General features: G+C 37.7%; 1 protein-coding gene across 3 annotated transcripts in view; it reads right to left on the bottom strand.

Annotated features, from left to right (window-relative positions):
* NXPE3 (neurexophilin and PC-esterase domain family member 3) overlaps positions 1 to 16,577 on the bottom strand; it is a 44,259-nt gene that overhangs the window by 9,242 nt on the left and 18,440 nt on the right. For all 3 annotated transcript variants that reach the window (XM_078452975.2, XM_060640137.3, XM_060640138.3), the window contains 2 exons: positions 11,619 to 12,373; positions 5,050 to 5,123 (listed from right to left, as the gene is read on the bottom strand). In XM_078452975.2, the coding sequence (XP_078309101.1) occupies positions 5,050 to 5,123; positions 11,619 to 12,373 (829 nt within the window). The remainder of the gene's footprint in view (positions 1 to 5,049; positions 5,124 to 11,618; positions 12,374 to 16,577) is intronic.

Raw genomic sequence — 16,577 nt, 5'->3', positions numbered from 1 at the left:
TCCCTGCTAAGGGTCTCGCAGGTTGAAATCAGGTTGACAGCAGGACTGTGTTCCTTTCTGTAGACAAGAGAAATCTGCTTCCAACCCCATTCAATTACTGGCCAAATTCAGTTCCTTGTGGTTATAATACTGAGTTTCTTGTTTCCTTGGTCACTGTCAGCCAGGGAATGCCCTTCAGCTCCTAGAAACTGTCTACATTTCTTGCCACATGGCCTCCTCCATCTTTAGAGCCAGCAACAAAGAATCCCGCTCACATGGAAGCCTTCTCACACTTTGAATCTCTTCAAGAAGAACTCGGTCCCTATTGAGGGCTTATCCAATTAAGTCAGGTCTGCCCAGGATAGTATCTCTTTTTTTAAAGTCATGGAAGTGATATACTATCACATTTACAGGTCCTTCCCACACTCAAGAGAAAAAGAATTATATAAAGGCATGGATCAGTGGGAGTCATCTTAGAATTTAGCCTACCACAGTTACAGATACACATGTAAAATTCCATTGTGCTATATATTTGCAATCCACGTGCTATATGTACATAAGATACACCTCAAAAGATAAAGAAAAGGGGCGCCTAGGTGGCTCAGTCAGTTGAGTGTCCAACTTTTGATTTCAGCTTTGGTCACAGTCCCAGGGTTGTAGGCTTGAGCCTGGGTCCTGCAACGGTCTCTGTGCTGAGTGTGGAGCCTGCTTGGGATTCTCTCTCTCTCCCTCTCTCTCCTTCTGGCCCTCTCTCCCACTGGCTCTCTTTCTCTCTAAAATATAATGAATTAATTAATTTTTTAAAAAGATAAAGAAAACAGCAAAAGGCTACAAAGATGTTAATGCTTATTCTGTTGCTATTAAATCTAGTTTTATCCCAAACTCTCAGTAAGCTTCCCCCCAAAATATGAACTCTAGTTTAGTTGTTGATGAGGTTAGAAGCCATCAAGGCTTCTATCAGGCTATGATGATCTAGGGACCACAGTACAGGTGCTAATAAAAATTCAGCAGCAATTCTGACACTGGGAAAGCCTGTCAGAAACCAGATACTTATCCCTGATGAGCTATTTTCATCTAATTAAAAGCTATGTTTCTTTGCTTTTGACTGGAATTATACCCATGCATGGGGGAAGACAGGTAATCTCAAACAGTTCAGCAGACTAAATATGCATTTTAGAATAAGTTTAACTTGCAGGAAAATCAATTAACTAATACTTTTTTTAAATGTTGATAGGGAAATAAAACCCTTCAAAATATAGGATTCATAAGTAAAATAATAAAAGTGGAAAGACTATGAACCCTTCCAAGTCTAGGTCAAATAACACACAAATGGGTGTGAAACATGTCAGAGAGTAAGGAAGTGCTTAAGGAAAAAAATGTGTATACACACACACACACACACATATACACACACACATATACACACACACACATATATATTCACATATATGTATACATACACACACATATATACACACATATATACGTATCATAGGTACATATATACATTAGCATGTCAAAGGGGCATAGGAGCCAAATTGAAAAAGTTCCCAATTGCCAAAATTGAAGCAATTAGAGCAACAAAATAAATAACAGTTGAATTTGGTAATAATCCAAAAAATGAGATAAATAATCATGAGCCATGAGTCTATATGGACATAATTAAATAAATGGGAAAGAAGGGACAACTCTTCCTTACAGAAAAATTCCAATTAATAAATGTCTTAGAAATGAGAGATTAGAAAGTCACCATTAAATACCACCCAAATAATTGCTGCTGACAAGATCTATTAATGAATGCTAAAATTAGTGGGTGAAAGTATAAGCAGAAATAGGATGTTTACATCCTGATGGAATACAGAGACATCCAGGATGTCTTTGTATTAGTTTCCTGTGGCTACTATAACAGATTACCACATATTCAGTGGCTTAAAACAACACAAATTTATTCTCTTACAGTTTTGGAGGGAGGCCAGAAATCCAAAATCAGTATCACCGATACCAAATCCAAGGTATCAAGGCCATGCTCTCTCTGGAGGAGCTAAGGAAGAATCTGTTCCCTTTCCTCTTCCACACCTGTATTCTTTGGCTCATGGCCTCTTTCTCCATTTGTTAAGCCAGCAGCATGGCATCTTCAAATTTCTCTCTACTTCCACTGTCACATTGCCTTCTGCTTTTGTATGAAATCTCCCTCTTCCTCCCTCTTAAAAGGACACTTGTGATTGCGTTTAGGGCCCACTCAGATTATCCGGATAATCTCTCCCCATCTCTAGACCCTTAGCTTAATCACACATGCAAAATTTCCTTTGCCATCCATATATAGCAACGTTCACAAATTTGAGGGATTAAGATCTGGATATCTTTGGGGGCCGTTATTCAGCCTACCACAGTCTCAAAGTATCTCCCCAGGATACAGAGAAGAGAACCCTGACAGACACCACTTTAACCAGGTGATCAAATTTAACATTGTTAACAGAACATATTGACATCATGTACTCCCTTAAAAGGACACAACATCATTTCTGTGCTATTCTTCCAAAAATGCATACTCTCATTCGAATCATTAGAAAACATTTAAAAATCCAAATTTAGAAACATTCTAAAAAATATCTGACCAAAGTTCTTCAAAGTGTAAAGGTCAAGATAATGTCACAGAAGGAAGACTAAAGAAACATGGTGACTAAATGCAACCTGGGATTCTGCATGGGATTCTAAAACAGAAAAAGGACATTGGTGGAAAAACTCATGAAATCCAAGTAAACTCTACAGCTTAGTTAATGATACTGTACTGATGTTAAAACCTTAGTTTTGGAAGTATTCTGTGGTTATATAAGATGTTAGCATAAGGGGAAGCTGGGTGTAGGCTATACAGGAACTTTATACTATTTTTGTAACTTATTTTAAGTCTAAAATATTCCAAAAACAAAAAATATATATATTAAAAAAGAGAAAGAAAGCAATGAAGGGAGGAACATAGGGAAGGTGGGAGGCATGTGAGCCCTTGGTTTAGGGTCTTTGAGTGCGCCCTGCTGGTCACGAGAGTGAACTGCAGTGAAGTCCTCCAAGGCTGGGTGTCTTTGATGTTATGTAAAGCAATTGCCCTTCTCTTTTCCTTCCAGTAATGTACCTGCTCTGAGGCGGTCTTCTCAAAGCCAAGCTATTCTCCTATTGATTCACGGTTCCTTTCTTCTTCTAAAAATCCATCAAAAGTCTCACTAGTTCCAAAATCTGTCTTCTCTCTAAACAGAACAGTACATCACAAACCCACAAACACTTACTGGCTGAACATCGAGATCTGTCAGGTGCAGGTAAACCATCCAAAACTCCACCCGCTGACCATCCCACTAGACACCCAGGGATAAGGCAGCCACGCCAGAAGACTGGGGCTGGGGCAGAGAAGGATAGAGTATGAGGAGTGCAGGACTAGGGGGAATAGACACGGAGGTTGAGGCCCAGGCAAATAAAGGCAAATAAAAGTATTTCTGTTAATGATGTTTCATATATGAATCTTTTAAAATTAGTAACTCACTGGCTTCAAGTAAATAAAATACAGCTTTCATTAAGAAAAGACTGAGATTTCTTGTGGCACATGATAGTGGAGACCAGAGATATATAGACTGGCAGTATCCTGGCTGTATCTGGGCCACAGACAATAATTTTATTTAGCCCACACAATATTTTAAATGTTTGCAACTGGATGCCAATGTTTTGAAATCTGGAGATATTACATTTAAAGATTAAGGATTAAGACTTCGGATTTTTGTTCATGGAAAAAAAAGAAACCATATACATCTGAGCACATTTCTGCACAACAAAGCAGCAAGAGCTGTAGACAGGCTGTGCCTGCACTTAGGTTCTTCCCCCACCATTCACACAAGGCATGCCTATGACTAATACCCACCCTGGCTCGATTCACATGTATTACATGTCTAGGCCCTATGGCAATAATGTTTGCCAGTATCTGTGCAATATCTACCATATATACTGTCATATATGCTTTCAACAGCTAAAAGGGCCTTGCCATCTGCATAAGTTTCCTTAATAATATTCACCCTTTCTTTCTAAAAGTCACCGTGGCTAAAACAGAACACTTACATTTACTCTTCATTGTTTTACTTTTAACAATACCCAATGCCAATGGATCAAAATCACCTAGAAGGTTTGCTAAAACCCAGATTGCTAGGCCCCACGCCCGAGTTTCTGATTCAGTAGCCTGAGGTAAGACCTAAGAATCTGCAATTCTAGCTGATTCTGCTAATGCAGAGATCACACTTAGAGAAAACCAGAGTTCAGTAACATAATGCTTTTGATTTTAAAAATTTCCTTGCCGATTTCATACACGTTTCTTGGATAACTCTAGAGTAGTGATATCCGACAGAATTTCTGCAATGATGGATACACTACATTCCATATAAAATGCTGCCCAACATGGTAGCCACCAGCCACACATGGCTCCCGAGGATGTGTGACTTAAGAATTAAATTTTAGGGGAGGCTGGGTGGCTCAGTCAGTTAAGTGTCCGACTTTGGCTGAGGTCATGATCTCACAGTTTGTGGGTTCGAGCCCCGCATTGGGGTCTGTACTGACAGCTCAGAGCCTGGAGCCTGCTTCGGATTCTGTGTCTCCCTCTCTCTCTGCCCTTCCCCTGCTTGTGCTCTGGCTCTCTCTCTCTCTCTCTTAGAAATAAATAAACATTAAAAATTTTGTTTAAAAAAAAAGAATTAAATTTTAATTTTTAGTTAATTTTAATTAATTTAAATTTAAATAGCCATGTGTGGCTAGTAGCTACCATACGGGACAGTATAGCACCGAAGTCTCTTGAGCAGCCAACCAGAGAGGGGAAGGGGAAGAAGACAACTTTCACAGGAGTATAAATAGCAAAGCCCAAGATTATGCACATAAGGTCTGATTTATTTTAATTAAAAAGCTCTTTTAGTATTTTCAATTGTGCCCAGAAGTAACCATGGCATATTAAAAGGAGAAAAGAAGTTTTTATGACATTAGTGAAACCACAGAGCCTCAACCCATTTAGCAAGAAAAACAACAAATCATCAAGCTCATTCTTTTTACCTTTTATTCTCCTGGGAATCACAGTCACCCAATCAGGTCCGCTGGAGTTGATTGGCATTTTGATATTGACACCACTTTAAAAGGAATAAGAAGAATACAAGTTTAGATTTGAGAACATTTACTTTCTAATATGTATCTTCATTTGCAAATTAAAATAACAGGACTTCACAGAACCTTAAGATGAAATATTCTTATAAATGCTACTCAACACAATCAATTAATAAACTGGGTCTCTTAAAATAAGCAGGTTATGTGGATATATAAAGTGAATAGAAATTAAATAGGTTTTTAATTTTTCACCACATAGCCCTGAGAGTATAATCTCTAAAATGACAAATTCTGGTTGAAATTCTTTATTCCCCTTGGACTCGGAAAATGGGTCACACTGATGAGAATGTCCATTCTGTCACTATCTAATTTTCAGATTATAAATCTATGTAGCATTAAATCACAGGTCAGATTCCTTAGGCCTTGCCCAGAACAGAGATGAGTCCTACTAGAGACACTTGTCTCCAGATATGTGCTCTTTCAGGACTTTGTTCACCATTGGTATGGCCCTGTAGTGTCTCTTTCTAAAACATACTCCTCAGTGACACAGATTGTGTTTCACTCACCTTTTGTCTCCAGCACTTAGTACAGGCCCTGGGCTAGAGTCCATGCTTGGACAATATTAGATGGAGGGCTGTGTGAAAAAGTGGGAGAGTGTGGAGTCCAGGGAAAAACCACTGGAAATTTGGTATAACTATGCCAGAAACTGGGTCACAACAATTACCTCTTACACTTAGGCCAAAAACAGACAAAAAAATAAAATGCTAACTTTCCAAATTCTTGATATGTGAACTTGAATCACAATATTTTGTTTTATCAAAAATCAGTTCAAAAGAGATATGTTCTTAAATAATTCTTAAGCTTCTAAATGAACAAAGGAAAAAAAAGAGAGAGACCAAAAAACAGATAGTACAAAAAACTATGGAGAACTGATGGTCACCAGAGGGAAGGTGGGCAGGGAGATGAGTGAAATAGGTAAAGAAGATTAAAGAGTACACTTCTATTGATTAGCACTGAGTAATATATGGAACTGTTGAATCACAATCAATATTATACACATGACACTAATATAACACTGTATGTTAACCACACTGGAATTAAAATTTTTTAATAAAATAAAAATATAATTTTTAAGATTCTACTATGGGCCCGGCACTGTCCTAGATGTCAGGGATGTAACAATAAACAAGACACACAGCATCTCCTCCTTCAGGGAAATGACATTCTAATGGGGAGGCAAGAAACAAGGAAGGCAGTGCAGCTGACCTTGAACAACATGTTTTGGTTTTTAGTTTTTGGGTTTTTTTGCTGCCTACAAGAGGATCATTTCTTTTTTTCAAACATTTTGGAAGTTTGCAGCCATTATTTCTTTATTTTTTTCTTCAACTAACATTCAATCTTTATTACACACACACACACACACACACACTCACACACATAATTTATTTCATTCTTTCTTATTGCCAAGTAATATTCCATTGTATATATAAACCACATCTTCTTTATCCATTTGTCAGTTGATGGACATTTAGGCTCTTTCCATAATTTGGCTATTGTTGAAAGTGCTGCTATAAACATTGGGGTACAAGTGTCCCTAAGCATCAGTACTCCTGTATCCCTTGGGTAAATTCCTAGCAGTGCTGTTGCTGGGTTATAGGGTAGATCTATTTTTAATTTTTTGAGGAACCTCCACACTGTTTTCCAGAATGGCTGCACCAGTTTGCATTCCCATCAACAGTGCAAGAGGGTTCCCTTTTCTCCACATCCTCGCCAGCATCTATAGTCTCCTGATTTGTTCATTTTAGCCACTCTGACTGGCATGAGGTGGTATCTCAGTGTGGTTTTGATTTGTATTTCCCTGATAAGGAGTGACGTTGAGCATCTTTTCATTTCATGTGCCTGTTGGTCATCTGGATGTCTTCTTTAGAAAGTGTCTATTCATGTCTTCTGCCCATTTCTTCACTGGATTATTTGTTTTTCAGGTGGAGAGTTTGCTGAGTTCTTTATAGATTTTGGATACTAGCCCTTTGTCCAATATGTCATTTGCAAATATCTTTTCCCATTCCGTCGGTTGCCTTTTAGTTTTGCTGATTGTTTCCTTTGCAGTGCAGAGGCTTTTTATCTTCACAAGAACCCAGTAGTTCATTTTTGCTTTTAATTCCCTTGCCTTTGGAGATGTGTCAAGTAAGAAATTGCTATGGCTGAGGTCAGAGAGGTTTTTTCCTGCTTTCTCCTCTAGGGTTTTGATAGTTTCCTGTCTCACATTCAGGTCCTTCATCCATTTTGAGTTTATCTTTGTGAATGGTGTAAGAAAATGGTCTAGTTTAATTCTTCTGCATGTTGCTGTCCAGTTCTCCCAGCACCATTTGTTAAAGAGACTATCTTTTTTCCATTCTTTCCTGCTTTGGATATTCTTTCCTGCTTTGTCAAAGATTAGTTTGCCATACATTTGTGGGTCCAATTCTGGAATCTCTATTTTATTCCATTGGTTCTATGTGTCTGTTTTTGTGCCAATACCATACCGTCTTGATGATTACAGCTTTGTAGTAGAGGCTAAAGTCTGGGATTGTGATGCCTCCTGCTTTGGTTTTCTTCTTCAATATTACTTTGGCTATTCAAGGTCTTTTGTGTGAACAACATGGCTTTGAACTGTGCAGCTCCACTTATGCATGGATTTTTTCAATAAATGCAGTACAGTCCTGTAAATGTATTTTCTGTTCCTAATGATTTTCTTAACATTTTCTTTTCTCTAGCCTACTTTACTATAAGAATACAGTATATGTAATACATACAGCGTACAAAATATGTGGTAATCAACTGTTCTTATCAGTAAAGGTTCTGGTCAATGGTAGAATATTAGCAAAGTCTTTGGGAAGTCAAAAGTTATAGCAGATTTTTGACTGTGCAGGTGGTTGGCACCTCTAAATCCTGAGACTTTTAAGGGTCAACTGTATGTTTAGAAAATAGTTTAAATAAGTTACATTTAGGAGAGAACATGACTTTTAAAACAGCACAAATAAACTGCTTTCATGGGAGAGCTTTAAGATAAGGAAAAAAAGAAAATTTGCCCTTTGTAATTTTCCTGTAAAAATGTTTAACCTCAGTCTGGTCATGTAGAAACAATAAAGCAGCAAATCCAAATTAAGGGACATCTACAAAGCAGTGACATCAAAACCTTAATGTTGTGAAAAACATGCTAGAGGAGGCACCTGGGTGGCTCGGTCAGTTGAGTGTCCGACTCTTGGTTTTGGCTCAGGTCATGATCTCTTCATGAATTTGAGACCCACATCTGGCTCTGCAATAGCAGGGTGGAGCCTGCTTGGGATTCTCTCTCTTTCCCTCTCTCTCTGCCCCTCCCCTGCTCACGCTGTCTCTGTCTCTCTCAAAATAAATAAACAAAAAATCAAACAAACAAACAAACAAAAAAACAAGCTAGAAACCTCATCCAAATTAAAGATTAAAGAGATAACTGAGGGTGCCCGAGTAGCTCAGTCAGTTGGTTAAGCGTCTAACTTTGGCTCAGGGCACAATCTCACATTTTGTGAGTTCGAGCCCTGCATGGGCTGTCAGCACAGAGCTGCTGTCAGCACAGAGCCCCCTTCAGATCCTCTGTCCCCCTCTCTCTCTGTCCCTCTCCTGTTTGTGTTCTCTCTCTGTCTCTCCCAAAATAAATAAACAAAATTTAAAAGAAAGGATAACTAAACACATTGTAAGTAATCACAGGTTAGATTAGTTAAAATAAAAATGACAGGTATAAAGGACATTATTGGGACAATCAGAGAAACTTGAGTATGGACTGTATATTAAATAATAGTATTGTATTAATGATAAATGCCCCAAGTGTGATAAATATGTTACAGTTATATGTTGGAGAAAGCTCATGTGCCAGGAGATGCATACCCATGAGGTGCAACACCATGTTGTCTGCAACTTACTCTCAAATGCTCTGGGAAGGGGGATAATTATACATCAACAGACATATATATAAACACACATACAAAGAGAAAGAGAGAGAAAGCAAATGTGGCAAAACATTAACAATGGTGAATCTAAGTTAAAGCTATATGGATGCTCATTTTTATTATTCTTGCCGTGTTTCTAATGATTTGAAAGTTTTTTTAAGCACAAAGTTAGAAAGAAGAAAATATGAAATGATGCTAAAATATATGGGAAGCTTTTCATGTGAGAACCTCATTCTTTCAAAAAGCCTTCCTTTATATTAATAGAATCTTTTAAGCAAAGTACTGTTGTTCTTTCTAAAACCAACATTTTTTAGGAGTAAAGAACAAAGATTAGATCACCTTAATTGTCCAACTGTTATTTAGAGAACCAAAGACCAAAGCTAAGCTTAATCCTTTCTGAATTAAGCAATGCTATGAGCCACCAAGGAAAAAAGGTAAAAATGGGTATCAGCTTAACATATTCAGGCCATGAGCTCAAAACAGCATACCCAAGGACATCTCAAAAAATCAATTTCAATCTTCTTCTTTTTAGTTAGCTGATGTAAAATTTTAGAATTCTAATAAACAATGCAAGAAAAAAAATCAGTAGCAGAACTATCAGATGTTTGATTCCCAAAAATGTTACCTCAAGCAACATCTTATCAGCAAACTTCTAGGTAAGTATAATTTCTTAATGATTCTACTACAAAGTGCCATCAGTCAGCCTCATCCAGGATGTGCAAGTAAGGACAGAGACATAATTATTTCATCCTTCACGATTCACAGGTGTTTTCTGGTTTTAATGGTAGGATTTAGTGTCAGGAATATTCTTAAATTTTACACTTACTCTCTAATTTTTCTCCCACTTTTTTCCACATGGAATTTCAGTAAGTTATAAGCTGTGCTTCCTCTTTTTTGCTAAGCCACTAAGGAGACTGGCAACACAACCTTAAAGGGGAGGAACTGAGCAGTCTTCACACATAGGCAAAAAGTACACAGACCTGAAATCATCTGCTCACCGTCATTGATAAATAACGTGTCTGAAATTGAACCCAGGATTAAAACTAAAGCTAAAGTCCTTGTATACTCAGCCACACGACAAACTAGACAGTTTTCTGAAGAACAGTACAGTAAATACATTGAATAGTGCTCCCTCTGCTGGCATCTAAGAGCATCCCTCTAAAAGCATGGCATCAGTCCAGCAAACATGTATTTAAAACTGATACGACCAAAAGCAGACTCCAGAAATGAAAAATCAGAGCTTTGTTTGAGAAGCTCCTACATATGTTATAGTAGGAACATTTCCCTCACTGAGTAAGAAGTGGGCATAAAACAAAATTTTTACGGTTGCCCAGAGGTACTCAACAAAACTACCTCTCCACCAAGGAGTATTTTTAAGTATTTATTTCAATAAAAAAATAAAAGGTATTTTTACATTCTGTCAAGTAATTGGACTTTTTGGCCATATGGCTTTTATAATTTTTTTCCTTAGGCATGCTATTTTACTTCAGAACTGTACGAAATGTTGAAGAAAACATTTAATCCATACTGATCCCATACATTCCACTCTACACATTATTCCGCATATTGATCATTATGCTGAAAAAGTTTTACACTTATGTTCCACAAGAGAAATTTGTACACAATAATGCAAAAATTTCCCTAACTGTTAATTTAAAAAACATAGTTTGCTGTGATATTCCTGGTTTCCCATGTTTATCGTTAAGTCAACCCAGCAATGTTGTCATATTCATAGTCCTTTTCCTATCAGTATATGATTTTAACAACTGATAATATGTCACTTAAAAATGTTTTTAAAGTTTATTTATTTATTTTGAGAGAGAGAGAGAGAAAACCCAAGCAGGAGAGAGACAGGAAAGAGAGAATCCCAAGGAGGCTCTGCACCGTAAGCACAGAGCCCAAAGCAGGGCTCAATCTCACAAACCGTGAGATCATGACCTGAGATGAAACCAAAAGTAGGCTGCTTAACTGACTGAGCCACCTAGGTGCTCCTGAAATTTTTTTAGCTTATTAGACATGAAGATAAAACAGTGTCCTGACTACAAGACCTCTTGTCACCCTGTTCTTGGGCGATGTTTTTCATCTGTTCTGTGAATAAGTGATCTTTCTTATATAGTTATCCATGTGCTATGTAGTTCTGAAGTAAAACATAAATCTGAGGGTAAAAGGTCTTTAATTTGAACTAGAAGAAGCTCTAAGCTTCACTTTCTAAAAACTATTCACGAGGGGGCACTGGCTGGCTCAGTCACTGGAGCATGCAACTCTGGATCTTGGGGTTGTGGGTTTGAGCCCCACGTTGGGTGTACAGATCCCTTAAACATTTTTAAAAATCTAAAAATACTTTAAAATAAATAAATAAAAATAAAAACTATTCACAAAATATAAATATTTATTTATTTTCCTATTCGCTACTTCTCCCAAATAGAGCCAACTTCAGAAAGTTATATGAAGCAAATAACCAAAACAAGAAAGTCTTCTAAATGGGATGATGTCACCTAATTGAGACAAAAACAGTGGAAAAAGACCTTAAAATTATCCCCTGGAACAAGAAACACATACCTCTGGAAGAAAGCGGTCTCTGCAGCAGTTAGGAGGCCCTTCAGGTATCCACCTTTGAAATGGTTAATTCTGCTACTGCAAGGGAGCTTCTTTGGTTTGAAGCAGAACCAGGGTTCTCCAGTGTAGACATCTGTAAAGTTACACAGGGGAAGACTCCCAGGAAGACACACATTGCACTCAGTGGTTTCAGAAATTCTTCCTGAACGGAACAGACTCTTGAAATAGACTCTGTGTGGTTTCTCTTCCTGCAGGCGCTGAAGAACTCTGATCCCCTCAGTGGGGTGGACCAGAGATACGGACACTTTAACTTTGCCTGGCCAGAGCAGAGTAAAGAAGACCTTGTAAAACCCATTCTGGTAGTCTACCACTCTGCCCACAGCCCCTGCCTGCAGCTTAGGGGAGTGGATCCTGGCCTGCAGGTAGTCTCCACCATACTTCTTGGGCTTTCTTTGAAAATCCTGCACATGAACCAGCACTTCTAGCTGGCTTCCCACCTTGAAGAAGGCTGCGGAGTTCAAGATAACAAAGTAGCTGGAAGAAGGGTCAGTGCTCTTCACAAAGGGGACTGGACCCACATCAGGCACCTGCCACTGTAAGGCAGCCAGCAGGGAGTCCTCCTCCGTGCGCTCCCGGCTGGACAGAGTCTGATGCTCATAGCCACAGTAAGGATTCCGGCTAATTCTTGTCATCTGGGAGGAAACAAACTGTCCACTGCTGTCGATGAATGTGGCTGAAACAGTCTCATGGTCCAAGTACTGAAGACAGAAACATAAAAACAGAAACCACAGCTATAATAAATTTCCTTGTATCAGCCAAATATATCTCTGCTTCGGTTTAATTTTAATAAAACTACTTGGTATGACATTGTCTCAAAACCCAGAGCTTACTAGTTTAACAAGGCTATCTTATTATAACACAGTGACATCAGGATGAGGAATAAAGTCATAAAGAGATCTCCACACTGTGGATCTCACCTCTGGGAGCTCAATCAAGTTCCTGTAATAAATATCAGACTTCCAGCAAAACAAGAAGAAAAGGAATCATTTTGAAACATAATAGAACATTCTGTTCTTAACAAGGCCTGCCCCCAAGAGAAACTATTTTACCAGAGCCTAATCTATTGGGGTTTTATCAGAACTTAACCAAACTGGGGTAGGGAACATACCCAGCTCCAGCCCATTCTAACCATCTATCCAACTTAAAGAGTGTTGGGGGAGGACTGAGAAGCACTTTTGAAGTTCACAGCCCCATAGCAAAGGCTCCCTAAAGGACTGAGAGTCACTCACAGGACTATAAATCGCTTCACCTCCCTCAAACCTCACCACTAAAAACTTACTTATCAGAGTTTCCTTTACCTAGTACATCATGTCCAGCTTTCAACAAAAAATTGTAAGACATACTAAAAGACAAAACACATAGTTTGAAAACACAAATAAGGCATCAGAACCAGACTCAGCTATGGCAGAGTTGTTGGAATAATCAGACCAGTAATTTAAAACAAGTATGATTATTTGACAATAAATTATATACAAAAATTTTTAAATAAAAAAATAAAACAAGTATAATTAATATCTATAAGGCCTCTAAGGGAAAAAGCAGACAACATGAAAGAACAGATAGGCACTGTAAAGACAGAGATAGAAACTCCCAGAAAGAATCAAAAAGAAATGGCAGACAGCTGAGAGGATTTTTAGGGAGAGAAAATACTCTGTATATCGCTATAATGATGGACAGTTATCATTACACATTTGTCTAAACCTGTAGAATATACAACACCAACAGAGAATCCTAAGGTAAACTATGGACCTTGGGTGATGATATGTCAAGGTAGGTTTATCCTTGGTTAAAAAATGTACCATTCTGGGGCACCTGGGGGGCCCAGTCAGTTAAGCACCTCTTAATTTTGACTCAGGTGATGATCTCCCGGTTGGTAAGATCCAGCCCCTCACTGACAACGTGTGGAACATGCTTGGCTTCCTCCCTCTCCTCTCTCTCTCTCTGCCCCTACCCACGCTCACGCTTTCTCTCTACATAAACAAACAAACAAACAAACTTAAAAAACAAAATGTTTACTGTTCTGGTGAGTGACATAATAATGGGAGAGGCTACGCATATAAAGGGGTGAAGAGTATGTGGGAAATCTCTGTCATCTTCCTACAATGTAAGCCCTGACAATCATTTCTTTCTATTTTGTAATGCAAGTGCCTGACTTCAATTCCACTTCAAAGACAGCTATCTCAGAAAAACACACTGGCAGTCAAATGACTAGATAAAGAGCCAGGCTACCACCTCCCACACAAGGCTCTTTTGCTTTAGAGATCTTGGTTGATTTAGATAACTGACCATTCCCTGTGCTTTAAATTCCCACTCTTATGTTTTAAATTCACCAATAAAGAATGAACCTGTGAAACCCCAGGCCCCTACCCATGGACCCCAAAAACAGCAGAACCCCAAGCCCACACTCTTTTCTTTCTCTACCCATGACCTCACTGTGTGACCCCAGGTGTGTTGTATACCCCCCAGGACCCATGAATAATAAAACCTGTTGTTTTTCAAAGTGTCCTGCTGGCAGTCACAATAAGAACCATGAGGACCAGTCCAGAACAATGGTAATCAAGAGGCTGAAACTAGCACAAAAACATTTCTGGTCAATTTTGCTTTAAACCTGCCAGAGACTCATTTTAGACCTAAAGCCACCTGCAGATTAAAAGTATGGGGGTGGAGAAACACCTATCATGCAAATGGGTGTCAAAAGAATAGAAAATCCAGTCCTAGTAGCAATACTTATATTGGACAAACCAGACTTTTTTGTTCTTGTATTGTTTTTATATTGCTTTGGTGCAGGGTAGTGTTCCCTCTATTCCATTATTCATAAGATTTTGATAAAGATTTCCATTAATTATTTTTTTTAATGATTGGTAGATTTCACCAATGAAACCAGGTGGTCTTGAGCTTTTCAGTGCTGGGAGATTTTTTTATTCCTAATTCAACCTCCATTTTTGTTATTGGTCTAAGATTTCCCACCTCTTGGATTCAAGATTCATGATTCAATCTTCGTAACTTCCACATTTTTTAGGAATTATCTGGAGTTTTTTCTTCTAAGTTATCTGATTTTTTAGTTTATAATTGTTTATAGTAATCTGTTATCACACTATTGATTTCTGTGGTTATCTGTTGTATTGTTTTCTCTTCCATTTCTCATTTTGGTTTTTGAGTCCTCTTTTTTCTTAGCTAATGTAGTTAAGAAAATTGCCAACTTTGTTCATTTTTTGGAAAAAGTGGTCATTACTTTCGATGTTATTATTTATTCTGGCCTCTTATTTATTCCTGATTTTTCTTTATTATTTCCTTCCTCTACTAAATTTCAGCTAAGTTTCTTTTTTCTAGTTCCTTGTGGTGTAATGTTGTTTATTTCAAATTTTTTTCCTAATATGAGCATTTATAGCATAAAATTCACTCATCTGCTTTTGCTGCATCCTACAGGTTTTGGAAGGCTGTGTTTTTTTTCCTTTTGTTTCGAGACATATTTTGATTTGCCATTTAATTTCTTGTTGGGCCAATTGCTTGTGCAGTAGTGTGTTAATATTTACATACTAAAATTTAGTATTTACATTGTAGATTTTGGGGGGTTGCTTAGGTGGCTCAGTCGATTAAGCATCTGACTTTGGCTCAGGTCATGATCTCGCAGTTTGTGGGTTCAAGCCCCACGTCCAACTCTGCTGACAGCTCAGAGCCTGGAGCCTACTTCAGATTCTGTTTCTCCCTCCCTCTCTTCCCCTCCCCCACTCACATTCTGTCTTTCTCTCTGTCTCTCTCTCTCTCTCAAAAATAAACATTAAAAAAAAAGAAGAAATACATTGTAGATTTTTCAGCTTTGTTTCATTATTAATCTTTAGTTTGTACCACTGTGGTTGGAAAATATACTTGGTATGATTTTAGTCTTCTTAAAATTGTAATGTTTGTTATGTCTCTTTTTATGTTATTTAACCAGAGGATTCTTCTGTGTGTGTACATGAAGAAAATGTTATTCTATTTTTCTTGGATGGAATGTTTTATATATATATCTTTTAGAGCCATGTATTCTAAAATATGCTTGAAGTAAAAATGTTCTTGTTGAAAAAAATAACTTTAAGAGGCTACTCATTTAAAATAAAGTATATCAGGGGCATCCGGGTGGCTCAGTCAGTTAAGTGTCCTATTCTTGATCTCAGCTCAGGTCTTGATCTCAGGGTTGTAAGTTCAAGCCCTGCATTGGGCTCTGTGCTGAGCATGAAGCCTATTTGATAAATAAAATAAAATAAACAAAACAAGACAAGACAAAATAAAGCATATCAGAGGAGAGATGGGTGAGAGCGTGGGTGAAACAAGTGAAAGGGATTCAGATAACATTTATGATGATGAGCTCTGAGTAATGATGTATAGAATTGTTGAATCACTATGTTGTACACATAATATAACTAATACACTAATTAAAACTAGTATAACACCGTATGCTAGCTATACTGAATCAAAATTAAAAAATAATTTAAAAATTCTGCTTTAAACAAAAAGTTCTCTTAAAAAAGTCTTCAGGGGACACTTGGCTGGCTCAATGTAGAGCATGTGACTTGTGATTTTGGGGTTGTGAGTTTAAGCCTCATGTTGGGCATACAGATTACTTAAAAATAAAAAATGTTTAAAAAAAAGGAGTCTTAAAGAAATAAAAATCAAAAAATTAGAAGAAATGCCAGAGATAAAAAGCAATGTAACAGAAATGAAGAATGCCTCTGTAAGTCTCATTTGCAAACAGACATAACTGAGCAAAGAATCCTTGAGCTTGAGGATATGTCCAAGGAAACTTGCAAAACTAAAAAGCAAAAAGAAAGCTAAAAACAGAAAAAAGAATTTTAGAAAATGAGAACAGAATTCAAGAATTCAGAATTCAGAATTCAAGAACTGTGGGAATACTACAAAAGGTGT

The sequence above is a fragment of the Panthera onca genome, chromosome C2 (assembly GCF_046562875.1).
Source record: "Panthera onca isolate mPanOnc1 chromosome C2, mPanOnc1 haplotype 2, whole genome shotgun sequence".
Taxonomy (NCBI): Eukaryota; Metazoa; Chordata; class Mammalia; order Carnivora; family Felidae; genus Panthera; species Panthera onca.
This window is presented reverse-complemented; position numbering and strand designations above follow the sequence as displayed.